The following is an 18,537-nucleotide window of genomic DNA, read 5'->3' as shown; positions in this document are numbered from 1 at the left end:
ACAACACATGGTTTGAACAGAGAACTGATGCAATAGTGAAGAAAGGATTTAGTGCACTGCAAAAATGCATGAACGCAATTCGACAATTAGCACAAGTTTTTTTTGGAGTTGCAGGGTCAAACAATGACATCAATGTGCTTAATCAGTCTACCCTGTTCAACGACGTTCTACAAGAACAAGCGCCTTGCATCCCATTCACAGTAAATGGCAAGCAATATGCCCATGGATACTACCTAACAGACAGTATATATCCTGAGTAACTTTTGTGAAGAGCTTCTAATTTCCTCAAGATCCAAAAAGAAAGAAGTTTAAGGAAATGCAAGAAGCTGCGAGAAAAGATGTGGAACGCGCATTTGGAGTTCTCCAAGCTCGTTGGGCAATGATTAGAGGTCCAAGCCGCCTCCGGTATAAAGAAAACATCACCGACATTATGTATGCTTGCATTATTTTACATAATATGATAATTGAGGATGAAGGGGAAATGGCAAGTCAATGGGTCGAAGACGAACCAAGCACGTCGAGCAACAATATTGTAGGAGAAATAAATCGCGGCTCGGTGGGAGGATTCAACGAGTACCTCATGAGAAGTGCTAGAGTACGTGGCAAGAATATACATCCACTACAAGAAAAACGCTAATAGACAACAGACAAAAAACCGTTGTCTATTAGAAAATCAACTGTTGTAAATGAAGGTATTGTCTATTGGAGGGCGGTGTCTATTCTCCAATAGACAACGGTTGTAAACCTGTTGTCTATTCTCTAATAGACAAAGGTCGGAAAACCGTTGTCTATTCTCTGATAGACAACGTTCAAAACACCGTTGTCTATTCTAATATAGACAATGGTTTTTAAAACCGTTGTCTATGAGCGCAATTTTTTTGTAGACAATAATTTCGTTGACCGTTGTCTATTTCTTATGTTACAATATTTTTTTTGTAACTTATTTATATTTCCTGATTTTTTAAATATATATTTACCAATACTAAAAACTCATAATAGAAAACTAAAAATACATATATTAATACTAAAAATCCATACATTCATTCAAACATTATTAATCCAATATTACATTCAAACAAATTTCATCCAACATTACATATTAGCCACGTCATGTACGGGTAACGGATATAGCCACCCAATTGTGAACATAGGATGTACAGACGCACCTCCAGCTTTTGATAATGGAATCGGGACCACTTCAGCACCAAGTCATAAACAACATCCTCTGATGTCACCTGAAGGTCATCACTACACAAGATTGCCTCAATCCCAGCAAGGGGCAAATTCATGATCTCTTCTTGATACCTATCCAAAAAGAATGTTAATTACTGCAAAATGAAATCATAATACATACATTTTGTAAAGTGACAATACATAGTAGTAGCATTTTTGATAAAATAAATAAGTTTTGTATCACACCCCATAAATAAATAAGTTTTGTAGCACATTTGACCTAAAGTACATAAGTACAAGTCAATAAAGTGAATGATAGTGACATATTACTTATTTTTGTTTTAAAAATAACCAAATAAAACCAAAATCTGATTCTCTCTCTCTATTCACGTTAAAATTAAAGATACAAGATATATATCATATCATCAAACTCAATATATATTATAACGAATTAATCTGATTCTCTCTCTCTACTTACAAATCGACAATAAAGCTAGTATAAACTAGATTAAATAAGCAAACAAATGAAAATGCAATTCTCTCTCTCTCTCTCTGATTTAAAAATAAGCAAAATCTGATTCTCTCTCTCTATTCACGTTTATGGCGTGATTTTATGTGATATTATGGTTGTTGGGTGCATTTACACCAACTCAAACACTTGTTAAGGAAACAACCTTAAATTCACGAAATTAAATGCTCCGTACACGGTTGCTGTGGGTAGTTAATGAAGGATACCAACCAAATGTTCATTCATCAGACATTTGAACAAGAAAGAAGAAGAAAATCCTCTCAATACACATACACGACTCATACACGGTTGCTCAAAAATTCAAAAAAAATCATCTAAAGGCTTGTATTACATAAGGTATGTGAAATACATATATTTTTTAAATTTTCGACTGTACACGGTTGGTGTTCTAGAGTACACGGTTGTACACGGTTTGAGTTTTAGTGATTTTTTGTTGTTTATTTCAATAATTATGTTATATATATGACTTATTACATGTTTTGGACTAAAAAACGGCATAAAAAAACACTCTGTACGCAAATTACCTAATTTTTGAACCCTTAGTGTTCTGCTGTACACAGTTAGGGTTTTCGTGTACACGGTTGTGTACACGGTTGTACACGGTGGTCGAATTTGCTGTACACGGTTGGGTTGAATATGATTTTGATGTTATTTTTAGCATGTTTGTATATTCAGTTGATGTATTGGGGTACACGGTTTCCTGTTTGTGTATTTAAATGTTGTATTTTTGTCGTTTTGAAGTAGATGTCGTTTCAAGCAATCGTTATACGGCACAGTGGTCAGTGGAAATTAACCGAGTATGAAGGAGGGGATGAGGTTGTCGTGTACATGTCTAAGGAAGACCTTTGTCATGCGAAGTTGATGCAAGAGGTGCACGATCAATTAAACGAGGATGGTCGATCCACTTATATGCTTTTCTACACATCGACCACGGACGAAGGGCGAAAAATAAAAGTGGCTTTGAAGACTGATTCGGATTTGAACCGGCTGATTTCCGAGCATAAGAAATATCCCGTTGTTTACGTGATCGAGAAGGGCAAACAATCTGCGGCTCCGGTTCCTCAAGAGCGGGTATATTATGAGGGACATCGGTCTACTATGTTTCCTATTGAGACGGACATTGGAAGAAGTATCCCTACACACGATGATAGTAGGGACGATTCATCGTCGCAGGAGGAGGAAGACGAGTCCGAGTCTTTGGATGAGGAAGAAGAGGCGATACGACGCAGAGAGATATTGGATTCAGTGTCGACTGAACAGGAAGCGTGGAGACAGACAGGGCCTCAGAATTTCACATCGGGATGATCAGCCCGATGTCGAGCCTCGTGTTGGAGTTCAGCAGCTTGAGGCACGTGACTGGGGGATTCCAGTCCTCGATTTTGACGATGCGCCGCCATTAGGTTGGGAGGATTCTAACGTATTGGAGAGCGGGATATTATCAGTGGGGGCTCTATTCCGGTCGAAGGATGATTTGGCAATCGCTGTTGGCCTGTACCATATGGAGAATCACGTGGAGTACGCCGTGCATCGTTCCAGTACGACCCGTTTGTGGTTTGTTTGCAAGCATGGCAACGGTTGTCCGTTCATGCTGCGAGCCGTTCAGAGTGCATCGATCTGGAGAGTGATCAAGGTGGTGATGGATCATACCTGCCACACGGATTTGAATCGCACTGCCCCGAGACAGATTCCGGCGAGGGTTGTTGGAAGATATTTTGCACGGAAATTGGTAGGCGAGGGGGTCGTTTTGAAGCCGAAGGAGATGATGTCAGAGATGCAACGCTTATTCGGTATTGAGATCAATTACAGCTTCGCTCTCCGTGCAAGAAACATCGCGATTGAGATGACGTATGGTGATTTTGGGAACTCGTATCAGATGCTCCCATCGTATTTGTATATGCTGAGAATGAGTAATCCCGGCACATTATACGACCTTGAGATGAAGGATGATGGCAAGTTCCATCATATGTTTGTTGCACTTGGACAGAGCGTGGCTGCCTTTGAGAAGGGTTACTTGAGGCCGGTCATCGTCGTAGACGGGACCCATCTGAAGGGAAGGAACGGCGGCATTTTGTTCGTCGCTGTTACAAAGGATGGGAACGAAGCAATATTTTCTCTCGCAGTTGGGCTTGGTCCTATCGAGAACGACGAGTCTTGGACTTGGTTCTTCCACCGACTGCGGACTTGCTTTGGTCAGCCGGATGATCTCTTGATTGTGTCTGATCAGCACAAGAGCATCAGAAATGCTGTGGAGTGTGTCTACCCGAACGTCCCTCACGGGTTGTGCTATTACCATATCCAGAAGAATCTCGCGCATTATGGGCAGCATGTAGCTGCAGTCTTCAAAGCAGCGGCATATTCCTATCGATCAGACGATTTTCAAAGGAATTTTTCTGCGCTTCAATTACTGAAAGTCAACGCGCACACACGCCTCGACACTATTGGTGTGGAGAGATGGGCCAGGTCCAAGTGCCCTGTACGACGCACGAGCTTCATGACGTCGAATGCTGCCGAGACGATGAACAGTAGACTGTTGTGGGCACGACGACTCCCAGTTGCTTCATTGATCGAGACCTATCGAGCCATTATGGAGAAATGGTTCGATAGGCGACGCATCTCGGCTGCATCGAGGTCACATGAGTTGACTGAGGTAGTAGAGGGAAAGTTGCATGTGGCTGTCGAAGCGGGTCGGCAATTGGCTGTTCGAGGGACGACGACGCACATGTTTAGTGTTGAGGATGATCATGCATTCTACATTGTCGATCTCGAGAATCGGACTTGTAGTTGTGCTCAGTTCGACCTGGATGACATTCCGTGTCGTCATGCTTGTGCCGCTATTAGGTATCTCATTTATTACAAATTTTGCATATTGAAGTAATTTTTTGTAAATTTATCTTTTTATCTTTGCATTTTATTAGGCGTGCAGGACTGCAAGTCACGGATTTTGTTGGAGGATATTTCAAACAATCCGTGCTGTTGGCCACATATATGGAGCGTATTGTTCCCGTTCCACATCCTACGTATTGGAATGTGCCCGATGAGATATCAGCCTATGTTGTGAAACCCCCGGATATCACGGTCCATGCGGGACGACCGAAGTTGAGTAGGGCTCGTTCAGCAGTTGAGGGTCCTCCTAATTCGGGTCCTCCTAATTCGGGTACTCCTAATTCTCGACCTCAAGTATGCTCACGTTGCAAGGGTGGAGGTCACAATGCCCGGAGATGCAAAGCGCAAATGGGATCATTGGACTTGAACGTGCCGGTGGAGGGTGTCGAGCAACCACCCGATGCACGAAGGCGACGAAAGAAGAAATGCGGAATTTGTAGGAGTGGAACACACACTAGGAATGCATGTCCTCAAAATGTTGGGTTGTGAGTGATTCTGGATACAGTGAGAGATTTGGTTTTGATTAAGTGGAACTCACACTAGGAATGCATGTCCTCGATTTGATCTTGAAAATGAATTTGGTTGTTTGATTGTTGTTTGAACATTGAATTTGTTGTTGCTACATGTTGATTTGGCTTTAAAATTCAAAAAACAGGTGTTTTTGGGCTGAAAATCGGTGGCCTGCCCTCTGTACACGGTTAGACCCTAACCGTGTACACCTTGGGACCAATCGTGTACGCAACCGTGTACAGATGAACACGCAGCCGTGCACGGTGACACGATTCAGTGTTTGGCCGTGTGCTGTACACGGTTTCGAGTTCTTCCGTGCACGGTTGCGTACACGGTTTCGAGAAACTGTACACGGTTAGGGTCTAACCGTGTACAAAGGCCATTCAGCCCTCGTTCACCCCAAAAACACCAACAAGTCATAAAATCAACCGTATTTTAACAACCAACAACCATGCCAAACACAAAAACAGCAAACCACCAAACATAAGCACAAAGAAGATGGTGTCCACCAACGTGGAACCACTTCTCCCACGGACCGAATGCTTCGTCATACAACTCCCGTGCAAGAAGATGGTGCAGTGCGGCATTCGCACTATCCTGCCTCTTCAACTGAAGTAAATGCCCAAACGGACCTTTCTTAAACTGTTCAAGACACCGGTAATGCGTCAGACAGGTCTCCACTTCCTTCAGTGTCTTGTCCTTGATGTAGTGATTGATACGTGCGGCATAACCTTGCATGCACGGACGTAACCAAACATGCCTCGGAGGCTGCAATTAATTCAAAATGATTATCAGTATCAAAAAATATCAACCGTGTACAGATTCTAGACCAACCGTGTACAACCGTGTATAACCGTGTACGGATACCCTAACCGTGTACGGTTGTACATGGTTAAATCGTGTACAAAAAATACCTCTATACGTCTAAAATACACAATTAGGGCATATTACATGATTTAAAATCAACCGTGTACGATTTTAGATAAACCGTGTATGGATGAACAAACCGTGTACGGCTGTACACGGTTAAATCGTGTACGAAAAATACCTTTATATGTTAAAAATACACAATTAAGGCATATTACATCAATTAATCCTAACCGTGTAACATAATTGTCTAACCGTGTACAACCGTGTACTGAAGAACCGTACACGGTTGTACACGGTTGTTCAAAATAATTTTCAGATTCCAAATTTCGCAAATTACCAACATAATTGTCTAAAAAATGCTAAAACCGTGTACCTAATAAACAAATTTAACAATACAAAACACAGAAACTCAAATTTTGACAAATATAGGCCACGGTTACTTACCGGATTCGGCGTCGGGTATTTTTCGCTCCTCCTTGATGTACTCGAGCGACTTCCTCGTTGTGCCTCTTCCCCATCGTAATCTGATTCCGTTGAACTCATAGTGGCTGGAGTTTCTTAGAGAGATAGGCGTGTATGGAGTGCACGGTGGGCGTGAGTTTGTTAGAGAAAGAGAGAGGCGTGCACGATGGGCGTGTATGGTTAGAGAAAGAGAGAGGCGTGTATGGTGAGTTTTTTAGGGTTTTTGTCTCTTTGTTTTTTGAATTTGGAAGATGCAAAATCAAATAATAATAAAAGAGAGAGAGAGAGGCGTGTATAGTGCACGGTCTTCTCAAGGCGTGCATGAGATTCTTTTTTTTTTGGGAATGATTTGAAACAAGATTCCCAACTTTTGACCACTTTTGGGCTGAATCAGCCGATCCTCACGATTCATGCAAGAAAAGAAACCCTAAACCCTAAAAGATATATCAAATCACGATTTTGGAGAGAGAGAGAGACATAATAAGACAAAAAATAATATGTTGAGAAGATTCTGTGGACACGTTTTTTATTGTTTAAAGAAAACAATTTTTTTTAAATAAGTCAAAAATTTGGTGGGGACCATTAAGAATGTGCTACAAAACTTATTTATTTATGGGGTGTGATAGTTAACTTATTTATTTTATTCAAAGGGCTACATAAAAATCTCATCCTTTTGTAAACGATGATCATTGGGCAAGTTTCTTGATCGATGGCTGCAGTATCTCATGCATGAGACAACTCAAACTTATCAGCACATAAGCATATAGAGTAAAAGTGTTTAGAGCACTCAAAACTTTCTAAAATTCCTGCCAAAGAAATGTCACTAAATCTGAACTTCACTCACTGTTGCAGATAAGACTAAAATGAGATTTCAAATAATATCATAATGTAGACAAGAAAATTAAAACAAAAATTATTACTTTTAAGTTGAAAATAGGCAATATGCTTCCATATAACTAAATCTGAACATAAACTCAAAATATCTAATCACCAAGTAATATAATAGAAACTCTCTGCTTGTTAAAGCTTATTCGTTTTCATTGATTTATTCAAGAAATAGATCATTATATTTTTTATAATAAATGTGAACATAATTTACAGCAATTTTCCAAAAGCTATAGAAGGTGTGTTCTCACCTAGCTGCAAGCCCAACACATACAGTTAAAACGTCAGGCCTTGGAGCTCGATAATCCGGGCTACTTAGGTTCTTGTTTCTCTTTTAACTGGCTAGTAGAGGATAGGAAATGTTTTTGTTTCACCACAATAATATATTTGTTTTGAATTTTTTTTTACATAATTATATTAATTTTTAAATTATATTTCATCATTTAAAAAATTAATTTATTTGTGTAATTACATAAATTTTATTGAAGTAAAATATTATACAAAATTAAAATACATAAATAATATATATATATATATATATGTATATATAGTGGTAAATATAATAATAATGATAGTGAGGTCCATGAATAGTTAAATATGAGCTACTGACACAGTGGAGAAAATATGAGGTAGTTGGAAAATGAGGTAATTGTTGAGGTGACACACATGTGGCACCACTATGGGGTAGCACCATAGTGAATGCTCTTAAAACAAGACATTTAGTTTTTGTTTGGTTCAAGTAGATGAATAGAAAGGGGAATTGAATTAAATAAAGAAAATGAATTATAACAATAACTAATACTTTTATATTGAATATTTTGTTCAATAATGAAAAAGAATCATTTGTAAGGAATTCACTTTTTTTTTCTCTTCTATTTTTTAAAGGAATAATAAACTGAGTGATTGAATAATTGAATTACTCTCAAATAAAAATAATAATTGACTCATTAATCAAATCAAATAATAAATAATAAATTCAATTATTGAATCCATTTACAATCTCCAAAAACTCCCAGGCCAAATAGGCTTATTCTACAATGGCAAAGCAACAACTGAACACGATCAGCTTCATGGCAATTATTTCAACAAATAGGGAAGGAACTGGATTTGGATTATGACCTATAACTCTTAAGATTTTTTATTTTTTATTTTTATTTTATAACGGAAACAAAAGATTTGGATTTGAATAGACTGGCACTCCGAAAGTTGATTGTAGGCTACGAATGATGATTACAATTTACAAAAACAAGAATAAAAGGATTGATGAATTGTGTGTTTCATTGGGGAATAAAAGCGTAGAAGACTTGAATGATGACAACGTAAAATGGAAGGATACATGCCTCATATCATATGTTATGTTGGTGGCCAAGTTCTCATCTCAAGTGGGTTTATAACTTAAAACTGTACGGCGCAAGAATTCAAAATCTTCAAAAAATGGGGAGGGCCAAGCGGCGGCATATATTCATAGCTCTAGGGCTCCTTATGCTTATGGGAATCGCCATTCACTTCCGCCTTTGGGCCATCGATAATCGGTTCTCCTCTTATGATTCCGAGCTTTTAAGGTTTGCTAAATTTTCTCCATTTTAATTCTAACAAAAAAAGAAGAAATCTTCATTTTCCTCCCCTCCCCTCCCCATTATCTGTTCAATGTAACTTGCTTTACTGATTTTTGGACTCGATTGTGCACGCGATTTTTTCAAAATCAGAATTAATTGCTGAATTTATGTTAGGTTTATTGCAGACGTGTCTTTGAAATGCGCAGTAAAATTCAAACAGAATTGTGCGTTTGACTACTATGTTGAATCTGTTTTTGTGTGGATTACTTCCTTGTAGGAGACAATTTGATCTTGCTAACAGAGAAGCTATGGATGAATCTGCAGAGTGGAGAAGAAGGTTTGATTTGGAATTCGAGAAGGCTACCAAATGCTCTAGGGAACTGGAGGAAGTATGTGCCTACTCTAAACCCTATATGCTCTGCGTATCTAATTGTTCTCATCCACATTTTGGATTACCACAAAAGGAGAGATTACAACAGAGATATCTTTGCATAGTTTCAGAATAATATAACTGTCTTGTTTTTTCTGGTAATACATAGCTGAGCTGTGGTTGGACTTCTTCGACTAGATTAATTATGTGCATATATAATTCAATCTCTTCAATTTAACAATTATACTCCAAGTAAAGAAAGCAGTTGGGTAGACACAGTTCATGTTTAGGACAGGCTAATATCATGGTATCACTAACCATTCTCTATGTGCAATGATATGCTAGGAGTTTCATTGGGCGACACTAGCTACTTGAAATCGCTAAATTAACCAATTAGATGCATTTCTAGGTGTGATTACACATTTGGAGAAGTAAAAAACTTGAGGCAGTGCAGGACGTTTGTATTTGATGCTTTGATATCTTATAGTTTTTGTCGTCCTTGCTGTTGCACGCGGTTTGAGTTTTGTGTTCTGTGTGTTCAACATTACATATGCATCCTCAAATCCTAGTGATAATGATGGGCAAGTCCACGAGAACGTTTCTTGGTGCATTGTGATATCTCGTTCTTATTGTTATTTGAGGTTTTGTATTTATGAGTTATTTTCCATTTGGAAGAGAGGCAGCATTGCTAAATGTAGTTCTCTTGTCTGTTTGTATAGATTAAGATGTCCACTGGAGATAAAAGAAAGGTTTCTGCTGTTCTGAACAAGAAAATGGAAATGTTGCAAAAGGTGGTTTATCTGTTGAACTTCATTTTAGATTGAGTATGATACTTTTTTTAATGCTCTAACTTGTCATTGCCAGGAAAATGTGGATTTGCTTGAGCGAGTTGAGTCTTTGAAACAAGAGCTTGAATCAGAGACACTTAAATGCAGCATGCGTAACATGTGATGTCGCTGGAGTAATTATAATTATAATCTTGGAGGCTATCATTTTTTTCAGATTAGTCGACATTTTCGTCGGCGTTTTCTATGATTCAAACAGATGTGGATCCTCTTATATGATCGTCTCCCTAAAAGCTAGCACATTAGTTTCTTCGTTGCCAATGGCAATTTGTATTTGAATATATTTATGAATACAAATATGATGGTCCGATTGTCAAGTTGTATATAAAAGAGTATGATTCAAAGAAATTTAAGCTGCAAATCAAATAAACCAGCAGGCACTTCAGATGATTTCTGATTATTTGTTTGAACCCAGATTCGGTTTTGTATGATTTAATTTTCAATCTCATTTCCATATACCAAGATTTCAGGATTAAACATTCTTCAGTAAAATGACGTGTAAAAGTAAATGTATATTCAAAATAATACTGTTTTACATAGTGACCAGATTCAAAAACAAAAATGGAACCAAAACCTAAACAAGAAAAATACAAGGCCTGCATGAGAAGACACTCTAAAAATCTTGAAAGATTAAATGATCTTCATCTAATAACACACCTAATTTCGACAATCAGCATTCGAAAGGGGAAAAAAGTTGTACAAGCTACTAAATTCCCTGAAACCACCGAATCAGTGATATAAATGATAGGGATCTCTTTGCCTGACCATCAACACAAGTAGCAAAATCCAATCAATCATCAAGTCTCGTGACAGTTCTTGTTTTGCAATGCTCGTATGACATGCTATCGAGAAGCCAGAGACCAAAAATTCAGCAGAAACGAAGGGGACACAGCAAACCAGCACAGAAAAGCCATGGCTGTAGCCGACATGAATCTTGTGCAGTGGTTCAGATTACATTTATCAAGATCATTTCCGATGAGGACAGTGATACCAGCTGATGCACAGGCTGCAGCGAATGTTAGAGTGGAAGTAATCTGCAGTAGACAATATGTGCATTTAGGAGAGAAAATGTGTAAAGGGTCGCATCAAGTTTGGGTGTGCTAGTGTCTGATTAATTGGCATCCATGCATCATGCTGGAAAGAGATACAACTGTAAAGTGCACAAAACATTCAGCTAACAGAAGCATTAGAAATAAGCTTCAAAATCACATGTAAGGGTGTTTAATTAAGAAACAAAATAACAGATGAAAAAATCGCAAGTAAATACGGACAGCATATAAGAACTTGAGGAACTCCAGTACAGCACTACAACTAACAGCTAACCGTTGAAAAGAACTCAAATGGCCAAATAATTTAACTTTAATATTGAGTTAAAAAGTAATCCAAAATAACCAAATTGCAGAAAGGGGAACGACCGTTTTGAGCATGATAAAATGAAATGAACCATATAGTTGCCATACTGCACCTTTTTGATTGGCAAACATTACAGAGATGCTAAAGAATAAAGCAACTACTATCAACTAAAACTACAGCAATATTGTCATACTATATGCTGTCCCAGCACTCAGAAATTGAAATTAAGTGCATCCATGCACGGGTTTTACAACTACAAGAAGGAAGTCTAGATAACATACAAAACACAAGTAGACATGGCTATTTGGCTAGGGTTCACATTCATTACTATTTAAAATGATTGAGGCTAAGCACGGACTACCAGATAAACATTTGTTTTTAAAGGAACTTTACCAAAAACCTTGTAAGAGAGCTGACCAGTTATTTGCCTATCAAGTAAGTTTCTTACCCCATCACCAATAGCAAATAAACTGACAACTCCAGCATTTCTGAAACTTCGCCTCACCATGAGAGCATACACATCAGTAAGAGCCAGAGATAGGCTCCATAAACTTTGCAAACCAACAGCACCAACAAGATAGCTGAATAACAGAAAAAGAAGTCCTTTTTATTCATAATCTGTTCTAAGAAACACCACATCTCACAAAGAAGAAACAGTGGCATACAAATCGAACAATAAAAAAAGTTAGAAGAGATAAACTGAAACTTCATTAAATGCATCGCCCTGGTCAAGTATACCAACTAATTCCACATCGCCCAATCAACAATTCATCCTGAGTTTAAAAGATCTAATATAGCAACTTCATTTCACTTCAATCAAGCTATGGTGGAAATAAAAAGCTTTCCTTCATCATAAATTTTCAGAAAAGAAGAAAATTATAAGAACTACATGGTATAAATCCCAATGTTAAGAGCTACAGGTACCATCATATCCTCTATGAGATACCCTCATGTTGATTAAGGGCATATTCTAAACTTGCAATACTTAAAAAATCCTTAGATGGCTCTGCATTTTAGTCATCTACTGCATAATCCTAAGATAGTCATCGTATATCTTCACCGTCTACAGCCCACAACCTAGAAAAGGGTAAAGTTTCCAAGAACTCACAGCCACCAATCGAATTTCAAGGAATAAAGTGCAATTTTTCAATACTTTTAAAAAACTTTACCAAACCCTAAACCCTAATTCCAAACAAAAAATCAAATTATCTAGAAATGAGGGGGGCTAAATGTTAACCGGAAGGCGGTGACGGATGGGAAATCGGAGGTCGTGGCCATGACGCACAGAGAAATGGCGGCGAAGGCGAACTGGCAGAGGCGGAGGACGAGAGCGCCGGTGGTCCCGGCCATTCCCTGGACGTCTTTCATCCTAACCCTGAGAGGCGCGGCCTCCGTCATCGGCGGAGGGGCCTCCACCGGGTGCACCGCCGGCCCGCTCATTTGCTTATTCCTTCAGTATTCGCCCATCGATTCAACACTACGAAGAATTATATAAACCGCGACGCTAAATTGGGTAGAGAAGAAGACAGACAATATGTGATTTGGAGTCGTTTTCTTATATTCGAAAAGAAATCAGAATGATTGTCGCGGAGGCGCTGAGTGCTGACTGCTGACGACGGTGGGAAAGGGCAATATGCTACTGACTGCTACTGTGTTTTGATTGAAAACGTGTTTCTGCTACTAGCAACTTTAAACCTCTTCTTTTAATGGTGGGCTCCACTTCTTCGACCTCCATTCTCCAATCGTATAGAATTAAAATTTCACTCTCGTAATCGTGTCTAGTTTTTTCATTACAAAATTTAATTTTAGGAACCTCACATTTATTCATTGTAATTGGAATTTTGGTCTTGCTAATTTCTTATAGGTTCACTTATTATCCAATATGGGATGGGATTTACTGCAGTATATCCTTAGAGCATCCGCAGCGGTGGGTGCGATGGCCGGATCGAACCCGGCCTATCGCACCCACTGCCGTTGCTGCACCCGGGTGGGGGGGGGGGGGGGGGCGATGCTTCGCACTCGGCGGAGACGGGAGCGAAGGAGGGGGCGTGTAAACACGCGCCCCTTTTCGGCCAAAAAAAAAAAAACAAAATTTAAAATGCATGCAGTAGCCGTTTTTTACCGTTTTTTTTCCCATTGCCCCTTTTTTTTTTCTATACCCCCTCTATATATACATATACAACCTCATTTTCTTCTTCATCCTCAATCATTCATCCATTCTCCTCATCTTTTAAATTATTTCAACAAATAGCAATGGAAGGCGATTGGAGCAACTATTGGCGTGAACATCCTCAAAATCCATCCCCCGGCGAATCAAATGCTTCCAGGCAAGGATTCTCGCCGTTCACGCAAGAATCGAATGCCTTTCAAGCGGCGGCCACCAATTTGAACCCCCGCTTTGCCGCCGTTGCCGAGCCCGAGCCCGACGTGGAGGAGATTGCTTCTATGCCGGCGGCCACCAAACGTAGCAACTATTATCCGCCAGAAACGGTGCTAATTTGCCGTTTGTATTGCGAGCACACCCACGACTCTGTGGTGGGTGTCGACCAAAAAGGGGCGAAGTTTTGGGGCTCCCTCTGCACCGAATACAACGCTAAAAGCCCCCAAGGATCTATTTCACGCGACGTCACGCAAATCAAATCTCACTTTCAACGGGTGTCGAAGGATGCGAAGAGGTTTGAGGCCATGCACAAAAAATGCCACGATCAATGGAAATCAGACATGAGTGATATTCAAATCCTGGAGCAAGCAGAGGCAATGTGGCTAGCCGAGTACCGTGTTCCGTTCCGGTATCCGCATGCATGGAAGTTGTTGCGCGAGTCCAAGAAATTTGCAAGTCTCGGCGAGGATGTTCACTCCTGATGTCCATTCGGACAAACAATCAAAGGGGTCCGACGGTTTTCCCACAACGACTTCTAGTGACGCGAGTATCTCCACCCGGCCCCAAGGCCAAAAGGCGGCCAAGAGAGACAAGCGGAAAGGCAAGAAAAAGGCCGAAGAGACGTCGGAGGATAACCAAAAAGCTCTCGGGTACATGGCGAATATGGTGAATGCAATGGAAACGTTCTCCCACTGTTCAACGTGACCTCGCCGATAGCATGTTGATGAGCCGGGACACCTCTCAAATGAATCCCGACGAATTGGCGTTTCACATGTGCAAGGTGGCGGAGATCAAGCAACGACACAACATCCCGTAGATTTTTAGGATTTTTTATTTTATGTTTGTTTTAATTTAAGTAATTTAGGATTTTAATTTCTTGTATTTCTTTTATTTCTATCAATGTAGGATTTGAATTTTAATTCAATGAAATTTTAATTTCTTAATTATTGTAAAATGGAAACTAGAATAAAATTAATTCAAAAATAAAATAAAATCTATTGCACCCAAGTGGGTGCAATACCATTGTTGGAGTGGGTGCAATAGAAGTGGGACCCATTCTATTGCACCCACTATGGGTGCAAGCATTGTGGATGCTCTTATATACAGGAAGAACATTTATAAGAACATAAATAGAATTAATAGTTAAACTAATGCAAGAAGTTTATAATCCAATTCGATAATAACACACTTATTAGAAGATTCGATCAAAGGAAACAAAAAAATATATAATTTAAATTAAACAAAATAAATATGTTAAATAGGATTATATATTAATTTAGTATTTTTAACGAAAACCTGTACCGGCCACATCTTTGTAAATCTATTTTATATTTCACGAAAACCTTTTGAAGACTTCTACTCTTTAATTGCGTGATTAGAGATTATAATAAAATTTGGAATTTAATTTGATTATGAAAAGAATCAAGAATAATTTTAGGGTTCAAACTCCACCGCACTTCCTTTCTCCAAAAAAAAAAAAAAAAAAAATCAAGAATAATTTTTGTCGTGAATTGAATTTGCATGTGATTGGGGCTATACAAAAGTAGGAATTTAATTTGTCAATAAAAAGAATTACATTTAATGTAGGGCTAAAGATTATAGAATAAAATAATAATTTTATAATAATAATAATAATAATAATAATAATAATAATAATTATTATATATTATTATTATTATTATTATTATTATTATTGAGTAAAATGAGGCTGTGAATAGAATTACCGGTTTCAAAAACAGATCTTTTACCTAAGGGTGATTTTATTCATAGCCCCAAATTTTCTCTTTGTAGCCTTTTATTTAAAAAATAATAAAAGAATATATGTAAATTTACTCTTATACCTTTGTAGTCCCAAATTAAATTGCTTTATCTGTAGCCCCAAAATCACACGCATAACCTCCTTAATTAATTTTGAAGAAGAAAACACCATACATTTGTTGCTTCACTATTGCAGGGAGACATTGGATCCAGCGAAAGAAATTTCATGGTGTGAGATGATTTTATTTTCTAGAAGACTTGAGTTCCACAATTTGGAGAAGCAAGATAATATTGTTTTGCATCAAAACAAAAGCCTCAAGTCACACCCCACCAAGTCCTCTGTCGCCGCTCGCTTCGCTCTCAAGACTAATCGACGTTGAACATCGTTGCCTCATTGTTGACATGAACATCTTTGCCTCATCGTTGATGTCGAATTTAAACTATTCGAGTCGAAGAATAAACCAAACGCACTCTACCTTGAACTTGTCATTTTCACGGCGAGATCAGCCATCTGGAAATTGATCCGAAGAAAGAATTGCCGGAGAAGGACGGAAGATATGGCTCCGGCGAGATAATCGGCGATCGATCTCTTTGATTATGTGAATATTCTCTCTCCTGATGTTCTCTAAATTTGGAGAGTGTGGTATGTGTATGGTGTTTTGAGTGTTAAAGAAGTAAAACATAAAGACTACAATAATTATCTTCGTATAAATGTATAAAGAAATAGCCTATGGTGAGAACTGAGAATCTACATGATCTTTCTAAATACAAATTTACAGAAGTTAAGGAATTAATTAATTCATGACTATAAGGCTCCAGGCTCCATACGAATTAATGGAGGCTATGGAATTTAATTTAGAGCTATAGGGGTGAAATAGACATTTACTTATATTTTATTATTATTTATTTTAATGAGAGGCTATGAAGAGAAAAATGGAGGCTGTGAATAGAACTACCCTTTACCTAATCCGTCGGTCCAAACCACACTCCACATAACGTAATGGGCTAATAATACATCACCCATCTCTTTCTAGGCCCAAATGTAAGAACTCGTACCCATATGTTCAGGCCCGCTCCTTCCTTTTTGCTTTTGCTTCTTTAAATTTATTTGTTTCAAATTTCTTTATTTCTTTATTCCTGGGCGATCCCTTTTTTGCTTTTCTATTTTTCCAAATCTCATTTTATATGAGCATGCGACATATATATACACATTACACATACTATACAGGCTGGTGTCTATGTTATAATCTCAATACACATTATAAATAACAATTGTCAATTGTATGGGCCGCAAGTGCAACAAGAGATGGACCATAACGGCTGAGTGAATTCAAATCTGACATTATCTAATGAATAATAATATATATTGTGTACATATGTTTAATTGAATATAAAAGTAATTACTTTACTTCAACGTAGCTCAAATCAATTATAGATAATTTAATAGCAGTTCAGTGCCAAGTTCAAGTGGATGGCTTACAAGAGCATAATGATGATACACTTGTCGAGTAAAAAATTCAGTTTGTAAATGACAATTTCAAAGGATGTAATATTATTTATTTGTATGAAATAGTGTAGTCATTAAATTTAAGGGTTAATAGCCGAAAAATACACGAACTTTCATCGAATTTGCAAATTGCACATGACCTTTAAAAATGGCCTCAGAATACATGACTTTTTAATTTAATCGTGATTTTCACCCGACGAGTTTTCCGATCAGGGCTAAGTTTGACCGGTGATTATGTGGACATTACATGGCATATTGCGTGGCATTTTATACACGCTGTCAAGACACATGTCCAAAACGACGCCATTTTGAACGTCTTCTCCAATTTTAATTAAACTAATCCTCAATTATGCACGCTGCCCACACTAACCTCCGCCACACCTAGCAGTCCCCTCCTCCGGCGAACCCGCCGCTGCGACGGCCTTCAAATTTCTGATGAGGTCGTTGCTCAGTTTTCCAGCGCTGCCTGGAGCTCACTCGCCGCGCCGTCGCCATTGTATTCCGCCCATTATATCAACCTCCTTCCCATTCCCACACCACACACAGCTTTCCATCCAAATTCACCATTGTTAACTGCACAAGAACTTTCCCGCAGAGCTTCCCATCCCAAATTCACCAAATTCGGTAGCCCTTTCTCAACCCTTCTCAATTCCTTCCACACATCCTCCTCCACATCATACCCGTAGATCTTTCCCAAATAATTGTAACAATACAGCACATTGTCCACCACCGCGGCCCAGTACCCCTCCACCCCAAATCCAACCTCTAAGGCACATTCCTCTCCGACCTCCGTGCCTTGTGCCACATGTCGTCAGCTTCAATGATGATTCGGTATTCACTCCGATCAAAAATCGATTTTGGGATGAACCCTAGTATTCTGTAATTTGGATGAAGGAGGTGAGCAATTGTTTGGCTTGACCTTGAAAATTGGTGTAGGGACGAGAGATTTGCAGATTGGGAGATTTCCCCTTATGCAAGAGGATCTAGGGTTTGGGGGTGGCGCTGATGTTGTGGTAGCTGGCAGCGGCGAGTCGGAGATGGAGGATGGAGATTCAGGGAAAGGGGCAGAGATGGAAGATGGCGGTGAGGCGACATTCATATGAGCGAAGAAAAGACGAGCGATGGAAGATGGAGGACGGCGGTGAGGCAGCGGAAAGAAAGCGAGTGATGGCCTATGATGGAGAAGAAGACCGCGCTGTGCTCGGCGGTGGCGGTGGTGCTCGGCGTCTGGAAAAGACGGCGGATCTGTAAAAGGCGGTGGTCATGCTCGACGTCTGGAAAAGACGGAGAAGAAGACCGAGATTTTCCTCTTTTTTTCTTTTTTTTATAAATTATACTCACTCAAGAAACAACGTCGTATTACTTGCCCGACAGTTAGTCCACGTCTGCAATTTCCGGCAGCCACGTCAACTAGGCTTATAGTTATGGTCAACGCATGTGCAAATCACGATTAAAT

The 18,537-nt window shown here is 39.0% G+C and overlaps 3 protein-coding genes across 3 annotated transcripts; 2 read left to right on the top strand and 1 right to left on the bottom strand.

Annotated features, from left to right (window-relative positions):
* The first annotated feature begins 2,903 nt into the window (after nucleotides 1–2,903).
* On the top strand, nucleotides 2,904–5,074 carry LOC130998339 (uncharacterized). Its single transcript, XM_057923765.1, has 2 exons — nucleotides 2,904–4,540; nucleotides 4,618–5,074. Exons 1-2 carry the CDS (start codon nucleotides 2,904–2,906, stop codon nucleotides 5,072–5,074), a joined length of 2,094 nt encoding a protein of 697 aa, XP_057779748.1.
* Nucleotides 5,075–8,426: 3,352 nt separating this feature from the next.
* LOC130997753 (uncharacterized) lies at nucleotides 8,427–10,473 on the top strand. The gene is made up of 4 exons (XM_057923162.1): nucleotides 8,427–8,874; nucleotides 9,146–9,257; nucleotides 9,958–10,029; nucleotides 10,103–10,473. Exons 1-4 carry the CDS (start codon nucleotides 8,663–8,665, stop codon nucleotides 10,187–10,189), a joined length of 483 nt encoding a protein of 160 aa, XP_057779145.1. The 5' UTR covers nucleotides 8,427–8,662; the 3' UTR covers nucleotides 10,190–10,473.
* A 102-nt stretch (nucleotides 10,474–10,575) lies between these two features.
* LOC130997752 (CASP-like protein 5A1) lies at nucleotides 10,576–13,153 on the bottom strand. Its single transcript, XM_057923161.1, has 3 exons — nucleotides 12,674–13,153; nucleotides 11,885–12,017; nucleotides 10,576–11,117 (listed from the first exon to the last, which is right to left on the bottom strand). Exons 1-3 carry the CDS (start codon nucleotides 12,874–12,876, stop codon nucleotides 10,926–10,928), a joined length of 528 nt encoding a protein of 175 aa, XP_057779144.1. The 5' UTR covers nucleotides 12,877–13,153; the 3' UTR covers nucleotides 10,576–10,925.
* Nucleotides 13,154–18,537: the final 5,384 nt, after the last annotated feature.

Source organism: Salvia miltiorrhiza, chromosome 8, assembly GCF_028751815.1.
Source record: "Salvia miltiorrhiza cultivar Shanhuang (shh) chromosome 8, IMPLAD_Smil_shh, whole genome shotgun sequence".
NCBI lineage: Eukaryota > Viridiplantae > Streptophyta > Magnoliopsida > Lamiales > Lamiaceae > Salvia > Salvia miltiorrhiza.
The sequence above is the reverse complement of the archived record's forward strand: the minus strand, read 5'-3'. Positions and strand labels throughout refer to the sequence as shown.